We start from the raw sequence: 18,162 nt of genomic DNA, 5'->3' as shown, positions 1-18,162 counted from the left end.
AGGGTCCCAATTGCTCTACATCCTTGTCAGTACTTGTTGTTTTTTAAATTATAGCCATTCTAGTGAGTGTAAAGTGGTATCTCATGGTGGTTTTACTTTGCATTTCCCTAGTGACTAATGATGTTGAGCATCTTTTCATGTGCTCGTTGGTTATTTGTATATCTTCTCTGAAGAAATTGAAGAAAGTCTGTTTGTCTTTTTGTTGAGTTGTAAGAGTTCTTTATGTGTTTTGGATATCAGACCCTTATCAGATATATGCTTTGCAAATATTTTCTCCCACTCTACAGGTCACCTTTTCTCATTTCCCGCCCCCGTGAATCCCCCCAGTACATAGTTGCATATTCTAGTTGTAGGTCCTTCTAGTTGTGGCATGTGGGACACCACCTCAGCATGGCCTAATGAGCAGTGTCATGTCAGCGCCCAGGATCCGAACCAGCGAACCCCCTGACCGTCAAAGCGGAGCGTGCAAACTTAAGCACTCGGCCACGGGGCCAGCCCCTCTCATTCCTGATAATGTTCTTTGATATGCAGAAGTTTTTCATTTTGATGAAGTGCAATTTATCTATTTTTTCTTTTGTTGCTCATGCTTTTGGTGTCATGTCTAAGAATTTGGCATATCTTGCCAAATCCAAGGTCATAAAGATTTACCCCCATTTTATAGTTTTACCTCTTACATTTAGGTTGTTGGCCCATTTTGAGTTAATTTTTGTATATGAAGTAGGTGTCCAGTGAAGACTCTTACTTAAAAGCAAAATTTTATGGAACCTTCGCATTGTACTTTGAATGTCCCTTGATTAAACATGTATACACACCAACCAAAAACTACTGTGGATTTTATATTATTTTAAATTACCCTGCATTGTATTAATCAAACCAGAACTTAGATACATTTTTAAAAAGTGCTTGTAAGCATAAGGCATTATTTTCTCGGTCCATGGGCTGTATAATGGTGACTGCATATGGATTCATGGATTTCCTTCATGTAACTCCGTGGTCCCCTCTGAGTCTGCAGATCACAGAGTTTGTAGAGGAGCATCAGGAGAATCTCTCATGACAGAAAAAAGGGATTAAGGATGAAGAAGAAGGTAGAATTTCCGAGGGCTTGTAGCTAGCCAGTTGCAGAGGCCTCAAGGGAGAGAGGAGGTGACTGGAAAGTAGGTGCCAGGGAGTCACTGGTGGCTTCTGTAACGGCTCAAGAGGAAGTAGCATTTTCTTTCAGCAACAAGGATGACTGCAGAGTAGGAGTTAAGTGCGGGGGTGGGGGTTGGATGGGATGGGGAACACGGTTTGGAATAGGAAGACATCATCAGAAAGTGATGGTTCAGGGAACAGTTGAGGATTCCTTTAGTTTTGTAAATAATGCCAACCCAACTCTACCTCCAAATAGTGAGTCCAGCTAACTTTGTTTTTAGCATCTGTCCTAGAGAGGGATAAGGAAAAGGAACTAGGAAAAGTCTAAATTTTATTTCAACCATGACTAGAATACTGATTAAATTCAAATTAGTAAACTGTGTTCTATATCATTTTGTGTGTGGTGGGGGTTTTTTCATTAATCAAACTTTCTAGTAAAAACATTCCAGTTTTATCTTGGCTGAAAGCGTGATGAAAAGAAGTTTTTCTACTTCTCCTGTAGGTGAGAGGGTTAGGTTCTCATTGTACACTTTGAGTGTAGGGTAGTGTGTTATATTGGCCAGTGGCCATCTGATGGAGCAGGAACTGGGACAAACAGGAGTGAGAACCTCGGAGGGAAAGTGCTGGGACTATGGTGCCAACCAGGGCTAAGGACTTCTTTCCTTCTGGTCAGCCTTCACAGCGCTCACAGGCTCACCGTTGACAATCTTTTTTTAAGTCCCTGTCAGCTCTGTGTTCACAGGGCTTTAGAGAAAGGAACGAAAGAGAAGGTAGATAGGACAAGTGACTGAGAGTCTGAGGGGAGGGTAGAGGTCATGGCCACTGGTTCAGATGCCCTTCTGCTCTTACTAGGCAGGTTGTCTGCTTTTCAAATGGAAACAACATCTACCTTACATGAAGTGATTTGGAGAGATGTAAACAAAGAATGGGTCATAGGCACTTTTACTTTGTTTAAACTCTGAATTTGTATGAAGGTGTCTTTTTGAGTTTTTAACTGCCCCTGTGACCTCTGTGACTTTCAGGTGCTACTTGTGAGCAGTAGTCGCCATCCAGACCGATGGATTGTCCCTGGAGGAGGCATGGAGCCCGAGGAGGAGCCGAGTGTGGCAGCAGTCCGTGAAGTCTGCGAGGAGGTACGCACTGAGAGAAAGGGCATGGACGTATCTCGTAACCACGAACCTGTCATGTCTGTGTAGTACTTATCACCTCTCACTGAATAAATGTACTCACTCGTGATCAGAGAAGGAAGGCATTTAACAGTTACCATGTGTCTCCTTGATTAAAGGGGTGATCAGATTGTGACGTGGTGATGTTGATCAGACTCTCTCTGTAGAGAGAGGGATCATGGTAGTGACTGTATTTCAATATACTGGACAGTCCTTTGTGACTTCCCATGGATCTCTTTCAACATTGCCTCTGTTACCTGTGGCAGAAGATCAAGTATCAGAAAGTTCATTGGCCCTAAGAAATAAGAGGAACAGGCAGTATTGGTATAAATGGCCCGTTCTCGTTAACCTGTGGATGAGGAGGAGACAGCCCTTGTATTCCTGTGCTTCCTGGGTCCTGGCCGTAGAACAGTGGCTAAAGCAACAATTCTCTTAGTCAGAAGCTGTTAATGGTGCAACCTGAGAGATAATAGTGTCTTCTTTTTTATTCAGTCACATGATATTCAACGTATATGTGTTCAGTTCCTTGGTCATACCCAGTACAGTCATGCACCACATAATGACATTTCGGTCAACAACAGACCACATATACAATGGTGGTCCCCTAAGATTAGTATCATATAGCCTAGGTGTCTAGTAGGTTATACCACCTAGGTTTGTGTAAGTACACTCTCTCGTGTTTGCACGACAGCATTGCCCAACAACACTTTTCTCAGAACGCATCCCCATCATTAAGTGACACATGACAATATATCTAACTAGATACTCTAGAATAAACACTTAAAAGAAGTAAAGTCTTGGACCCTTAGTTTCCTTACTGCGAGAGGTTAGTTTGTTTGGGGAAGCTGAGAAAGAGACTGCAGTTCAAAACGAGGAGGCAGGAGCTAGTGTTTCTCTATAGCCTTTTGTGGCGACATCATTCACTGCTCTGCTTAGGTTGTCTCATTTTATCACCCCTATTTACCTGCCCTGGCTACCGAGGGCTCTTTAGATCCATTTCCTTGTTTCAGAGGGGACTGGTTCTAAGGACATACAAAATAGCACTTAGAACAAGTCTAAATTCTACATTTCTTTTGGGTCCGCCCTGGCTGAAGTCCTCTTAGACTAATCTTACCCTGGGAATACTCAAGGAGCTCTTTCCTCGCTCTGAATTCCTACAGACTTACATTGGCTCGTGTCACTCTCATTTTATCATGTATCTCGTATCCATAACTCGATTGTAATCTCTGAGGACAGTGGTTACAGTTCCTATTTTAAACCCTCCCTTCCTGTGCCTAGGGCACAGCTAGGTGAACAGAAAGTAATTGCTGCATGCTTCTCTGACAGATAGAACAGTAAAAGTCCTGAAGAAATACTACGTGGAAATTATCAGAGTTCTTTCAGGAGGATCCCCAAGGTTTGACTATTCAAGTAAGTGTGGTGCGGCCAGTTGGTGGACCTCAGCTACATAATTGTGATTGAAATCCAGTTGACTCCTGTAGGTTCTAAGGCACGTAAGGCGAAAGTGACGTTTGACAGAGTTACCATGGCAGTTGTAGATTCAGGCAGGTTGTTGGAAGACCTGAAATAAGAGTGATGGTTCTAGAAGGGAGAAAGGAAAAAGTTCAGAGACCTTGTGCAAAACTTGCTTCTTGGTCTTAGGAGTTGTGAGGGGAATCTGCCAGCTCTGCCTTTGTAGAGCACATTTCCATTCGGCTTCTGTCTCAGGAAAGCTTGTATTAGTTGTTGTTACTATTGTTGCTTTGTTTTTGAGCCTTATGGTTGATTTGTCCCTGAGTTATACAAGTGCAACTAACATGTAGAAAACTAGATGATTGCAGTAGGAAATGCAGCCAAGGAGTAGGAAAGGATATAGGGATCTTTCTTACCCTTTTGTTTCCCGGAAGTTCCATACCATCCTTCAGTAGATGAAACAGAGAATAGAATGAAATAGGATTAAGGTGCTTGTGACACAAGAAGGTGAAGGTTGCAGCACGGATAATTAAACCATATTCCTTAGAGGATCAGTATCTTACCTGCCTCTTGTCTTGGGAGGAATTCCGAGCTTGAAATTAAACCCTGCCTGCCGTTCTTAGCCCTGACGAATCCTGCCTGACTTTCAGCAAATTTTTTCCCCCTCCAGTCAAAGGAGAGTCATACCATACCCTGTACTTTATTCCAGCATTATTGAGAGGATAGAGAAATGTCTGAACTGCTTGGAACTTTAGGAAAGGTACAAAATAAATCAAACATTTGTACAAACAATAAAAATTAGAGAAATGTGTTGTTACAAAAACAAACATTTCAGTGGCTTCCATGAAAATAAAATGGATGGGGTGGTTTTTCCAATTCCACGTCCATTCAACAGAGAATGATACTTGGAATCAGAGGGGATGTAGGTGGATATTTTTTGTTGCCCTTGAAGGGGTAGCTTTTGTAAGCAGAAATCACTATTCAGAGGTTTATTTAGTTTTCAAAATGTTACGACTTTTTTAAAGTACACATTTAAAAACGTAGTTCTTTCATAATGCGTAAAGATCTGATTACCTTATTTATAAGCATAGAGGATTTTACTAGTCACTTTTAAGGGGCTTTTGGATAATACCTAGACCAGTTGATTGAAGACTTTCAGATGTTTCAAATTACATTTATACATTTAATATATTTGATTGCTTTTTAAAGTATTTCAGTCATCTGAATAAACAAAATAAAACCTTATGAAACTCTTCAGCAAAAAAGTCCTGTGAATCTCAGTGTTTAAACCTACAAATACGGTGGGTCTTAGATTCTTTAAATATTTCCATAGTATATGTAAACTTACTGAGATTTTTCAACTTAAAATCACAAGTCAGAAATAAATTTTTCAATCATACTTTCAAAATTGAGGTTACGGTCTAATAGACCAAATTCTTTTAAACATTATAAAATCATAAAATCTGTCTAGTCTCCTTCTTTTTTTTTTTTTTTGAGGAAAATTAGCCCTGAGCCAACATCTGCCACCAATCCTCTTTTTGCTGAGGAAGACTGGCCCTGAGCTAACATTCTGTGCCCATCTTCCTCTACTTTATATGTGGGACGCCTACCACAGCATGGCGTGCCAAGCGGTGCCATGTCCAAACCGGTGAACCCCGGGCCGCCGAAACGGAATGTTGCACACTTAACCACTGCGCCACCAGGCCGGCCCTCCTGGTCTCCTTCTTAACATAGAAATACTTATACTATGATTTTGATTCTCTTAAACATTTTTGTCTTTCATTCTAAATATTTCTAGGCTTGAAAGATGCTTACCCACCAAAGAAATCAGCCTTTCCTGTTAAATGAGGCTAGGACTCTTGGGTGGCCTGATAGGAAACACTGATCAGTCTCCTGTTGCTCTGTGAAGACTCTGTAACTTTACAAGGCTCGTGGTCGTGGAGTCCGTATGGGTGGGAATGAGTACTGGGTGAGCAGTCTGCACTATCTGGCACACCTGGCTCACTTTGTGCTTAAAGCAGAAGGTGACTTTATCCATGTAGTCTTCGTGATTTTGCCCTGTGGATTCGTCGTTCTTCCTGTTTGTGTCCATGTAGTCTGTACTTCTAGCATCATGGTATTTATCATGCTTTATTAATACTTCTTGTTTGTCTTCTGTGCTAGACTTTACACGCTGTGAAGTACCATTCTTTCTTGCTCACTGTTGAATCCCCAGTGCTTAACACAGCAACTGCTTGACAAAATAAGTGCCGCAGTTACTGATGTGACCTCTAGAACAGCCATGTAAATGCAGTTGAGGTAGGCCCTTTCAGGTTGTTAGGAGTAGATATACCTATAGGTCGCTCGGTTAAATGAGGAAGAATATGACAGTGTTGCAGCAGTCGCCCAGCGAGGCTGTGCAGAACTGGGTCACAGTACACAGGCAGGCCTTGCTGACGGTAGGTGGAACACAAGTGGAAATGCAGTGTAGCTCAAGGAGCCCAGTCACTGCACCAGTGGCCCAGCCCCTCTGCCACCGTGGAGGAGCCACCTTTCTAGTCTTTTCTCAGCCTCTTGGCTTCTACTTACCACTTTTCGTTTTAGGTTTTTCCTCCCTTGTGTACCACTCACCAGTCTGTTGGCTCTCTGTGTGTATCACACAGTCAGCCTTCCCAAGAGAGAGGAGCTGCTTGGTTTTGCCTAGTTAGGACCTTTGGGCGGGGCTGCCAGGCCACATTATTAGCTTCTGGCCGTTTTGAAGATGCCTGCCTTACCTTCGCATCAGTTGCTGATTTCTTATTCCTCTAGCTGTGCTCAGAGTGGCGAAGCAACGTGCTGTAAAAAAGCACATAGGCATCCTGTGTTGAAGTACCGCCTGCAGCAGCTTTACTCAGAGTCCTGTGTATGTTGTAAACAGACATTTACTAACACAGGAGAATGTTTGTAACATGTTCCTAAGTGATCAAAGCAGGCTATGAAATAGTATTTGTGATATGAAACCGTTTAGTGGGAAAGAAATATGTGTCTATTTGTGTAGGACTGCTTGTATGCTTACATTTGCCGAGCTCTGTTCTAAGTGTTTTGTGTATGTTGCCTCGTTTATTACTTACTATATATAGTATAATATAAGTAATATATTATATATAGTAATATATATAGTAATATATAGTAATATACTATATATAGTGTAATATATAAGTATAATAGGAACTGTTATAATCTACATTTTACAGGTGAGAAAAAACTGAGGTTCAGTGAGATTAAGTAATTTGTGCAAACAAATTGTGCCCAGCTAAATGTACTCAAGCGCTCAAGGTGAGATTTGAACCCAGAATGTTTGGTCTCAGCATCCACACTGCTAATGCTGCGCTCCCTCAAAGACTATCCACCAAGTGTTCACAGCGGCTGTCTTTGGTTTAGCTTATAGATTATGACGCTTTCTTGAACATGTATTTATTTTGTTAGAAGAAAAGTTTTCTATATAAACATGAATGGAATGACATTTTTAAGTAGTTTATCTTGGCATTATCAGGGCTAGGTACCATTAAACTCAGCCTGTTCTGAAACTTTGTTCAACCCAGCTTGAAAATTTCAGCATATTGACTGAATTTCAGAAACGGAAATCTGTAGTACTTGAAATATTAGAAGTCATATTTAAAGGGCTAAAATATTTCTTCTTGGAAACTGGCCTCCATTTTTCAGCTGCTTATAGTCAAAATCCTATTATAGTGACTCTTCAAAGAGTTAGAGGGATGGGGCTTTCTCCCAGGGGCCTTGAAACAGTGCATCTCTACCCCTGGCAGCAAAGGCTGGTGTGAGCCAACCATGTGACTCTCTGTAATAAAAAAGAAAAGTACCTTTTTGTGTAGTTTTCAGAGCTATTCTTTCATGCTCATTCAATGGGAAAGGTAAAACTGTTGGCTGACAGGGAAAAGGGAGAGAAGCTAGATCTGAAACTGTTTTGTTTTCTGTTCATCTGTTACTTTTCCATTTCTTTTACCCATTCTCACCTCAGCCAAACCAAGAGCGTTATCACACAGATACAGAACATCTGAAAACAGAAACAGAAGGAGAAAATGATATGCATACCTTCAACTGTGCTCTCTTCAAGGATGCCGTTCATTCTGCCTGTCAACTTAAAAAGCAAATTTACCAGTTATTTTACTCTCAAAACGAGTTTATTTGGGAATAGCCAAAAGAATTGCAATTTGGGATTTGCCTGCTATGGCGCCATGGGCCCATCCAGAGAGACAAGGGAGGGGCTTGCTTTTATAGAGTAGGGGGTAGGAAGGGCCTCCTAGAGGGAGCAGGGTGGGGCCGTTCTAAACCAAAGTGCATTGGAGGAAAGGAACAGTTCAGGGTAATGACAGCTTCTCATTGGCTGAGCTGTGGCGTTTCTCATTGGCTGGGCTGTTGCCAGGTCAGGAGAGGAGCTTCCTTCAGTAGTAAAGTAGTTGTACTTCCTGTGAGAGATGCAAGCGTCTCTTCCTGTTTGGAGTAATTGAGATGTATGACAGGGCTTGAGAGCTCCCCCTACAGTCCTTCCCAACTCCAATTTGATTGAAGTTTTTTTTATTCATTTCACATTTACCCTTTTGATCAAGATCTTTCTCCAAAAGCATTGCTGATCAACAGTCAGGTTCTCTGCACGTTGTGGTCTTGTCCCTCGGTGCCAGGAAGGACCTTTCCTGGTTATTGTGTCCCATTGGAGGGAAAGTACATAGTGGTTGGAAACCATTTAGGCTGCATTTGAGTAACAAGGAAGGTTAGAGGGAGAACTCTCAGGCATTTCCCATCTAAAGTCTATATTTTGCCAAGGTTGTAGGCGTTAGAGATCATCTCAAAGTGCTGGGCCAGCATCACCTTATTGGGCACGTCAGTTTTACAGAGGTTCAGCAGGCAATAGGTACAGAACTTTACAGTAATTATAGAGTAAGATTAAGAGCAATACTATAATCCCAGTTTGCAGGATGGTTCTAAACCAGGAGCCGAGACTTGAAAGTAGCCAGCTGAACAAATCAAAAGGCAGTGGATTGTCAGGTGAAATTTGTTACAGCCAGTGTGTTTGCTCTCTAATCTATGTACTTGGGTTTCTGCTTCCCCAGAGGCATTTATCCATGTGCAACAGGAGGTGTTTACCACCACATAGAGACCTCCTTGCCCAGTGAATAGATAATCAAGGGCTATATAATTATCCACAACTATCTTGGCCAGTGAGTTAAGCTGTTGTTGCTGAGCTGAACTTGCTTTGGATATGGAGTTGGCCAACTCTTCTAGTGCAGGGAGAGATTCCTGATCATTTGTTCATTGGCACTCAGTCTGATTGATGGGAAGAAAGCTCTTCCCATGGAGGCAAACCCACCTCCATCACATACACCTCCTGGGAGTTCTCATTTAGAGCAACTATGGAGATTCAATGGGAGAGACCAATAAGAGGTCTCTGATTATGCCGGACAGTGAATATGGCAAGGACACACTGTCCTTGCATTCTCCAGCTTCAAGGCTATGAGTTGCCCAGGCATAAAGGCTATTACCAAAACTTCCCCACATGAAGCTGTAACCAGGGGGTGTACATAAGGCTCCTGCATTAGTTGTATCATCTGCAGACTCGTTCATCAACATAGAGACGTTAGCATTATATAACCAAGGCTCAGATACTGTGTTGTTACATACCGAGAGGTTGCCTAAATACACGAACATGTTAAGAATCATACAGATGATTTGACTTACATTAATGGTCCCACAAAATTTTTCATACAAATATTCAAAAGATTTTGTTTCCCTATTCCAAAGTTGGGTTAAATTAAAGCAAGGGACAAATTTAGGCAGGCTTGGCATTCTGACTCAGTAAAATGGGCCAGCAGAGCAATTTAGGCAAATAACAGCATCTAGAATCCCAGGGAAATTACTTATAGAGTGAACTGAGGGGTCATCACTATCTTGGACAGATTGAGGTTTCTGATGGCAAATCCAGCAATCAGAAAGATTTCCACCATTTGCAAGTTATTTTACTCTCAAAACATTACAAATGGTGGAAATCTCTCTGATTGCTGGATTGGGAAAATGTCCACGATTCCCAATCCCTTGCAATCTGAGAGATTTCCACCATTTGCAAATCCCATTACTCTTGCAATAAGTGGTGTAGGTCCACGCCCAGGAACAAATCTTTTTTTTTTTTAATTAACGATTGGCACCTGAGCTAAGAACTGTTGCCAATCTTTTTTTTTTCTGTTTTTCCTGCTTTTTCTCCCCAAATACCCCCAGTACATAGTTGTATATTTTAGTTGTGGGTCCTTCTAGTTGTAGTATGTGGCATGTGGCATGACACTGCCTCAGCATGGTCTGACGAGTGGTGCCATGTCTGCACCCAGGATCTGAACCAGCGAAACCCCAGGCCACCGAAGCAGAGCACGCAAACTTAACCACTCGGCCACCGGGCGGGCCCCAGGAACAAATCTTTTGAGATGTTCCAGGTCCCTCAGAAAATCTCAAAGTTACATACAGGTCAAAAAGATTTCATTTAGAATTTGAATTTTTAGGAAACAGCATGGCCTGATGAGTGGTACCATGTCTGCCCCCAGGATCTGAACCGGTGAAACCCCGGGCCACCAAAGCCGAGCTCGCAAACTTAACCACTTGGCCATGGGGCCGGCCCCCAGTGCTTGTTTATTTTTAAGCCAAGTAAATAGAACTATTTATAAATCAATTTTAGCAGTACCATCTGGAGGTAGAAATGTACCACATATCTACAATGCACGTATATAAAGACTCATGTAACATACAAACAGATGCAAGCGAAGACCTTATAATTTTGTTTTAAAGTTTTAACCATGTCTCAGGCACAAAACTCAAAAGAATGGTTGGATCCAAGTCGTATTTCTGGCAGATAGACTAACTTATGGTTACTTGTTCAGATGGCCAAAGTCTTTTACTAAAAATTTTAAAATTTGCATTCCGTAAGGGTCTTTTTAGAGCTGTTTTTGGGGTCGTTTTGTCTAGTATCAAAAGTCTAGGGTGCTATTTAAATTTTTTTTTCCTTCTAGTTGTTTGTTTGCTACAATTAACTTGGTAATTAAGGGTTTAGCATTTGAATCCTCAGAGGGTCTGATTTTAAAGGGGCAGGTTTTTGCAGAGGGGGAGAGAGGAAGATGGTGGTGGGGCAGAGCCTGAGCACAAGATGGCTGCTGGAGCGGAGTCTGAGAAGACAAGCAAGATGGTGCCTGAGACAAGGAAGGAGAAGGGGACATGAGGCTTCAGAGGCCGTTTTGCTCTCCCTCGGTTTTTTAGGTGTGTTGGCTAATTTAGACACAGTATCTTGTGAGGCAATTTTAGTGTTTTGTGTGTGTTCAGAAGCCTCCAGGTACCAGGGAACAGAGATATACCATTCATTTTGCTTAATTTTATAGCCGTGGTCTTCCAATTTGGTTTTAAGAGAAGCAAGTTTAGGGAGATTGAAAGTCAGTTTGGTCCACTGAGTTGAAAACGTGCGTGTAGGGGGCTCATAGTTCTTAAACATAAATCCAGCCAGGGTCCCTGAAGGAGGGTTTCCCTCAGAACATTTAGATGACTGGGATCCCATTTCTGAAATTTCCTGAAAACCCAGGAAAGTTGCTAGAGTCCTAGCCCTGATCCCCAAAGGAATCTAAAAACAAAAGAAACTTGCTGGATTCCCAGGCTTGATTGCAAAAGGAATCTGAAAAGCAAAGAAAAACTCCTGGATTCTCAGCAAGCCTGACCCCCTAAAGGAACTGTGCTGCCTTCAGAAAACAGCTGAGTACTCACCAGGGACGATGCCTCGAACCCAAGGACAGAGCCATGACCCGGGAGGACAGTCCCTCCCCTGAGAGGGCAGAGCCTCTCCTGATCCTGAGTAAAGTCAGAGAGCTCGGAATGCAGAGGGAGCGGAGCCCGGAATTCCCACACAGGGCCTCAGTGTGGGACCTTGCTCAGTTCTGGGGGTCACCATCTCTCGTGGGTCACGATCTCCAAATCCCACTTCCGACACCATATATGTCAACTTAAAAAGCAAATTCACCAGTTATTTTACCCGTAAAATGAGTTTATTTGGGAATATCCAAAAGAATAGCAATTCAGGATGTGCATGCTGTGGCAAACCAGAGGCGGATCCAGAGAGACATAGGAAGGGGCTTGTTTTTATAGAGAGAAAGTGGGGGAGTAGGAGGGACTATGTTAAATATAAGTCCATTGAAAGAAAGTCACAGTTGAGGGTGGCGGTGGCTTCTCATTGGCTGAGCTGTGGCATTTCTCATTGGCTGGGCTGTTGCCAGGCTGAGAGAGAAATCTTCCTTCGGTAGTAAAGTAGTTGTACTTTCTGTCAGAAATGCAGGCTTTGTGTCTCTTCCTGTTTGGAGTAGTTAACAATGTATGATAGGGCATGAGGGCTCCCCCACAGACCTTCCCTACTCCAATTTGGTTGAGGTTTCTTTTAGTCATTTCACATACCATTAGAGAAATGTAGTCAGTGATGATGATTGAGAATGTGTGGCCCAATGCCAGGTCCTTTTATCTGCTGCTTCGCCTCTGGGCAAGGCCCATATCCATGGAACCAGTTTTGGCCTATAAACTGTAAAGTATTTGAAGATAGCCTGGTAGTCAGCCTGTGATATAGGCCTACCTAAAAAAAGGGTAGTTTCTTCTCTGACTTCTGCACTTGTGTCCTAATAGCACACGTCTCTGCTACTCTTCTGGCTTTTACCACCTGTTGCTTTGCCATATAAACTGACCATGTTGTAAATTTCCTCAGCTTAGTGATGTTTCCTCAGACTTTTCTGGACCTTGCTGCCCTTCCTCAAGTGTTTGATACGTAAAGTAAAAATTTCATAGCATGTTTGACTTAATTCACCTTCATTTAAGAAAACTTTTTGAACTTCTAGATGCCTTAATACAGAATCAAAGATTATGGTTGCCTCAAGGGTTCAGAACTGCTTCGTGATATCTCTAGCCTTACTAATCTTTTGTCATCCTATCAATTATAAACCCTTCTTGAACTCATTTGTATTTCAGATAAGAACATGGAAAATGCCATAGTGAACTTTATTTTAAAATCTGTATCTTCTTATCCCAATTCCTGTTCAGTATTTTCCCTGTCTCTACAAAAAAAATTGTTGTACTTTCTTATGTATGTATCACAGCAACCAGAAGGCTCCATAGGGTATCTCAGAACTGTCTCTAACAGGGAAGCCATTTTTCATGTCAGTTATTATATACAGATAGAACATTTAAAAAGCCTGTGACTACTTGGGAATAATTCGAGATACTATTTTGTCAGCTTTTTTTTTTTAAACTCATAAGTGTTTGCCTCTATTTGGAATGGAGAAAAAAGTGAAGGCTCTGTATGACTGTGTTGTATTTTCTTTTTAACTTTTTGGCCCGGCCTGAACAGTTGTGGATGGATGGTGGGGATGAGGTATCACAGGATTTATTAGGGAGATAACACGATTTCTTAAAAATCCATAACTTTAATCACAAAATATATATCAGAATATATTAAGAATATTTTCAGTCATTTCAACATGATAAGTAAAAGAGGGAGAAGTAATGGTCTCCAGCTCATAAGCTCATAGGGAAGGAGGCAGGCAGTTGAGAGTGGGTGTAGCTCTGACAGCGTGGGGAGAGCCTGCCTCAGTCGGAAGATGGCCCCTGCTCAGGCCCAGCCTGTAGTTGTCATGTGACACTTAAGACCCAGTGTGGCTCTGATGTTTCAAGAGAAGCTTGAAAGCTGGATTATCATGTGAGATCATCTCATCTTTCAATGTAAGCAACTAATTTTAAAAAGTTGTTTTGTGAGCCAGCCCCAGTGGCCTAGTGGTTAAAATTCAGTACTCACCGCTTTGGTGGCCCGGGTTTGTTTCCCCATCACGGAACCACGCCACCCGTGTGTCACTTGCCATGCTGTGGCAGCAGCCCACGTAGAAGAACTAGAATGACTTACAACTGGAATAAACAACCGTGCACTGGGGGCTTTAGGGAGGGGGGAAAAAAAAAGAAGGAGATTGGCAACAGACGTTAGCTCAGGGCAAATCTTTCCCTTAAAAAAAAAAAGTTGTTTTCAAAATGTTAAAATAATACGTGGATATAGATTGAAAAAACAACAATAGTGGTACTAAAAGGCTCATAATGAAAAACATTATTTTCCTTTTTTTTTTAAAGATTTTATTTTTTCCTTTTTCTCCCCAAAGCCCCCCAGTACATAGTTGTATATTCTTCGTTGTGGGTCCTTCTAGGTGTAGCATGTGGGACGCTGCCTCAGCGTGGTTTGATGAGCAGTGCCATGTCCGTGCCCAGGATTCAAACCAATGAAACACTGGGCCACCTGCAGCGGAGCGCACAGACTTAACCACTCAGCCATGGGGCCAGCCCCAAGATATGTTCTTTTTTTAAAATTTTTTGCGGAGGCAGATTCACCCTGAGCTAACGTCTGTTGTCAATCTTCCTCTTATTGTATGTGAGCCGCTGACACAGTGTGGCCACTGACGAGTGGTGTAGGTCTGCACCCGGGAACCAAACCCAGACTGCCAAAGTGGAGCATGCCAGACTTAACCACTAGGCCACTCTAGTGGCCCTCAAAAGATGTGTTCTTCATTAGGTGAATGAGCTGCGTTCCAGACTTTTACTTTGTTTTGAACTATAAACTGATAAGCTCCAACCTTTCAGGAGAAGATAGTTTTATTTTTTTAGTCTCCTAAATGATAAGTGAAAGCAAATAAAGGTTTTTTAACCTTGGGAATATTTCACTGTGTAATGGAAATGTTAATATGAGAAAATACATCCAGATGTAAATTATTGTAAATCAAGAGAGAGATCACAAATCAACCTCATTTGTTTGTTGAAAAGCAGGTTTTATTTAGATAGTATTCTCTGAATTTCCATTGCTTAATTCTTCAGGAATTTTAGAACACACAAATATAAATTATTAGTAATAACATAGATGTATGGCTGTATACACATTATATTAATCTTAAAAATAGGTACAAAGGTAAGCAAATATTTTTCTGTATGTTTGAAATTTTTCAAAATGAAAAGTTGTGCAGAAAATGGGCGTAAATACTTTATTATGTGTCAACTGTATTCAAGATCTTGAGGAAGGAACTATGCAGTACAACGATATGATGGACACCATTTTCCGTAAGATAAGTTGTGCTTTCGTTAGTAGTACCATGTCTTTATTTTTACTTAGTAAGAAGATAGATGTTTTTAGCTCCTTTGGTCATAGCATTATAAAATGTAAGAATCATCTTGTCTCTTAATACATTATATGTAATGATTTTATCCTGATAATTTATTCTTTTTAAAGAGTTTAGTGGGGAATGTGCTCAGTGATAAAAATTTTCAGGAAAGCCTTTGTTCATCTAACACAGACATACATTTTTGAGTGTGGAAGCGTCTTTATTCTGCCCTCCTAGAAAAGCATCTGCACAAAAATATAGCAAAAGAACTTGAGCTTTGCCTTAGAAAAAATAATTTTGAATACATGGAATGAACAGAGAAAACATACACCATGTTTATGTTTTAGTGCGGAAGCTGGTGTGAGGCTGTTTTATGTTACAGGACAGAGTGAAGCCCGCAGGTCTCTGGCACAGGCCCTGCAGTAAATCCGTGTTGAATCTCTGGTTTCTGACAGCTGAGAATTTAGAAAGGGCCCTTCCTCTCAGTTACAGTTCAGGGATGAAAGGAGACCTTGGCACGGACAGCGCCTCCAGTAAAGGGCCTGGCTGAGGGGCGTTGTGATAATCCCTGTGCTCAGTTTTGCTCTGTGCTCACGTGGCCGAGAGTGTAATTCAACTCTGGCCCCAGAGCAGGGAGGCCTCTCTCTTCTTTCAGAGGAGGGTGCCTCTCTGCTCCAAGGCTGTTACGAAATGGTAAATGGTTACTTCCATGATTGCTTCTAGGGTCAACTTTAAAATGATTGAGAATTTTTTGTGACTGTCATTTTGGCTTTTGCAGAAATACTTAATAGATATTCTTGGCTTTATGAACAGTGGTATTGAAAATGTTATTAGCTATTTGTGTTAGTGACCATTTTAGTTTTAATATATGGTGCTTTTGACTAGGAATTTCCATTAGACTGGTTTGTAAAAATTTTTAACAAAATAGAAACAGTATAATCTGAACAGGGCTCTTATTCTGAGGGCTTTTTTCTTTTTGAAGATTGGCCCTGACCTAACATCTGTTGCCAGTCTTCCTCTTTTTGCTTAAGGAAGATTGTGGCTGCGCTACATCTGTGCCCATCTTCCTCTATGTTATGTGGGATGCCACCACAGCATGGCTTGATGAGTGGTCTGTAGGTCTGTGCCTAGGATCCAAACCTGTGAACCCTGGACCGCCGACGTCGAGCACATGACCCCAACCACTGTGCTGCCGGGCCGGCCCCTTACTCTGAGGGCTTTTAAGTGCTCCTTTTAGCACTTCGTGATGCTGTAACTGTAGCCAGTTTGATTACTTGATTAGGCTGGGGACTACTATAGCTCTCCATTTTTCTGATTATGAAGGTGATATGTGTTCCTGGCAGAATGAAAAGCCAGAAAGCAGAAAGACGATGGTATATTAGCATAATTCCATAGCTGGTTATTTTTTCCCCAACTTTGTAATCATGAAAATTTTCAAACATATAAGAAAAATTTAAAAATAGTAAAATAAGCACTGTATACCTTCTTCTAGGTATAATATCTGTTGACTTTTTGCATGTTTTCTTTATCTCTGTATATTTCTGTCCTTGCTTTTGTTTTTGGCTATGCCATTTGAAAATAAATTGTAGATTTCACAACACGTGACCTCTCAATTCTGTTCTTTAGCACGTAGCTCTTTAGAATAAGGCCAGTCCCCTAGATAACCATGTACCATTGTTACACCTGAGAAAATTCATACTTCCATAGTATCATTTAATATTCTCTCCATATTCAAATGTTCCCAATTATCATGAAATATCTATTACATCTGTTTGTTTCCTCATCAGGACGTAATCTAGGTTCTTATGTTATAGTTGGTTGTATGTCTTTTCCAGCTATTTTATCATAGAACCATAATCCCAGCCATTCCACACCTCCACTCCTCATGATGCTGACTTTTTAAAAGTGCAGGGTAGTGGTCTAATAGAATGCCTCACATTCGGGTTTTGTTTGATTGATTCTTCTTGGTGTCCTCTACCTCGTTTGCTTATCCCATGTGTTTCCAGCAACTTAGTCTAGAGCAGTGCTGGCCTTGAGAACTTTCTGAAGTGGTGGAAGTGTTCTATATCTGCACCGTCCAGCGTGGTAGCCACTAGCCATATATGACTATTAATTAAAATTAAGCAAAATTTAAAATTTAGTTGTTTAGTCACACTAGCCACATTTCAAGTGCTCATTAGCTACATGTGGATAATGGCCACCATATTGAACAGCACAGGTCTAGAGGCTTGATTAGATTTAGGATGGACGTTTCCAACAGGTTACTGCATAGGTGATGCCGTGTGCTTCCTGATACTTAACGTCAGGAGGCCCATAGTGTCAGATTGCCTTGCCATTAGTGATAAAATATTTGGTCAGGTAACAACTGACAGATGTCTCCATGATAGAAGTACATTTCTCCCTGTGCAGCAAAATTGGAAAGTAATCTGTTGAGCACTTGTTCTGCACTGTATGAATATCCTGTCTCCCAACAGTCTTTCAGTTAACAGTTTGAGCATCTACTAATGGTCCTTACCAAGTGAGATATTACAGTAGAGATGCAGAACAGTGATTCTCTAATGCTGCTTCTTATTAGCTGAAATTCTTCTGTAAAGGAAAGCTCTCTTCCTCCTTCCCCCTTTCCCTCTCTCTTTTTCTTATTTTAAATACTCCTCTGGACTTAGGAATTTCGATTTTTTTTTCAGTGTACAGTCATGCTCAGCATAGCAACATTTTGGCCGACAGCAGAGTGCATATGCGATGGTGGTCCTGTGGGATTAGTACCGTATAGCCTAGGTGCGCTGTAGGCTATACCATCTAGGTTTGTGTAAGGGCACTCTATGGTGTTTGCACAACGACAGAGTTGCCTAGTGACGCATTTCTCAGAACATATCCCCATCATTAAGTGATGCATGACTGTATTACAATCAGTTACAGTCTTTATTCCCTTTGCTTTAATTGTCCCAAATTTGGCCACTGTTGCAGCCTTTCAAGCACCCTCCTGTGTTCTTTTCACTTGACCCTTTTCATTGTTTGAGTGCTTCCTTTATCTGTAATGCAATAAGATATTACTGGTTCACCTTGAATATTTCTGTCCCAGATCTCTTGTCAGCTCTTTCTTCATCAGAATTCCCTTTTAGTGGAGAATATTATTTAGAAACCAAGATTAGGGTGGTAAATGTGCTCCCTTCTCCTAGGATGTCGTTACTCCTAGGCCCTTTTAGTGGACAGCAATAGAAGGCATATTAAGAAAGAAAAATCATGATTTC

The 18,162-nt window shown here is 41.4% G+C and overlaps 1 protein-coding gene across 1 annotated transcript in view; it reads left to right on the top strand.

The window, feature by feature from the left end:
- NUDT3 (nudix hydrolase 3) overlaps positions 1–18,162 on the top strand; it is a 112,060-nt gene that overhangs the window by 56,202 nt on the left and 37,696 nt on the right. The window contains exon 2 of the mRNA XM_023624755.2: positions 2,154–2,264. Coding sequence (XP_023480523.1) covers positions 2,154–2,264 — 111 coding nt within the window. The remainder of the gene's footprint in view (positions 1–2,153; positions 2,265–18,162) is intronic.

The sequence above is a fragment of the Equus caballus genome, chromosome 20 (assembly GCF_041296265.1).
Source record: "Equus caballus isolate H_3958 breed thoroughbred chromosome 20, TB-T2T, whole genome shotgun sequence".
NCBI classification, from domain to species: domain Eukaryota; kingdom Metazoa; phylum Chordata; class Mammalia; order Perissodactyla; family Equidae; genus Equus; species Equus caballus.
Note: the sequence above shows the minus strand (reverse complement) of the source record. Positions and strands in the feature narration are given on the sequence as shown.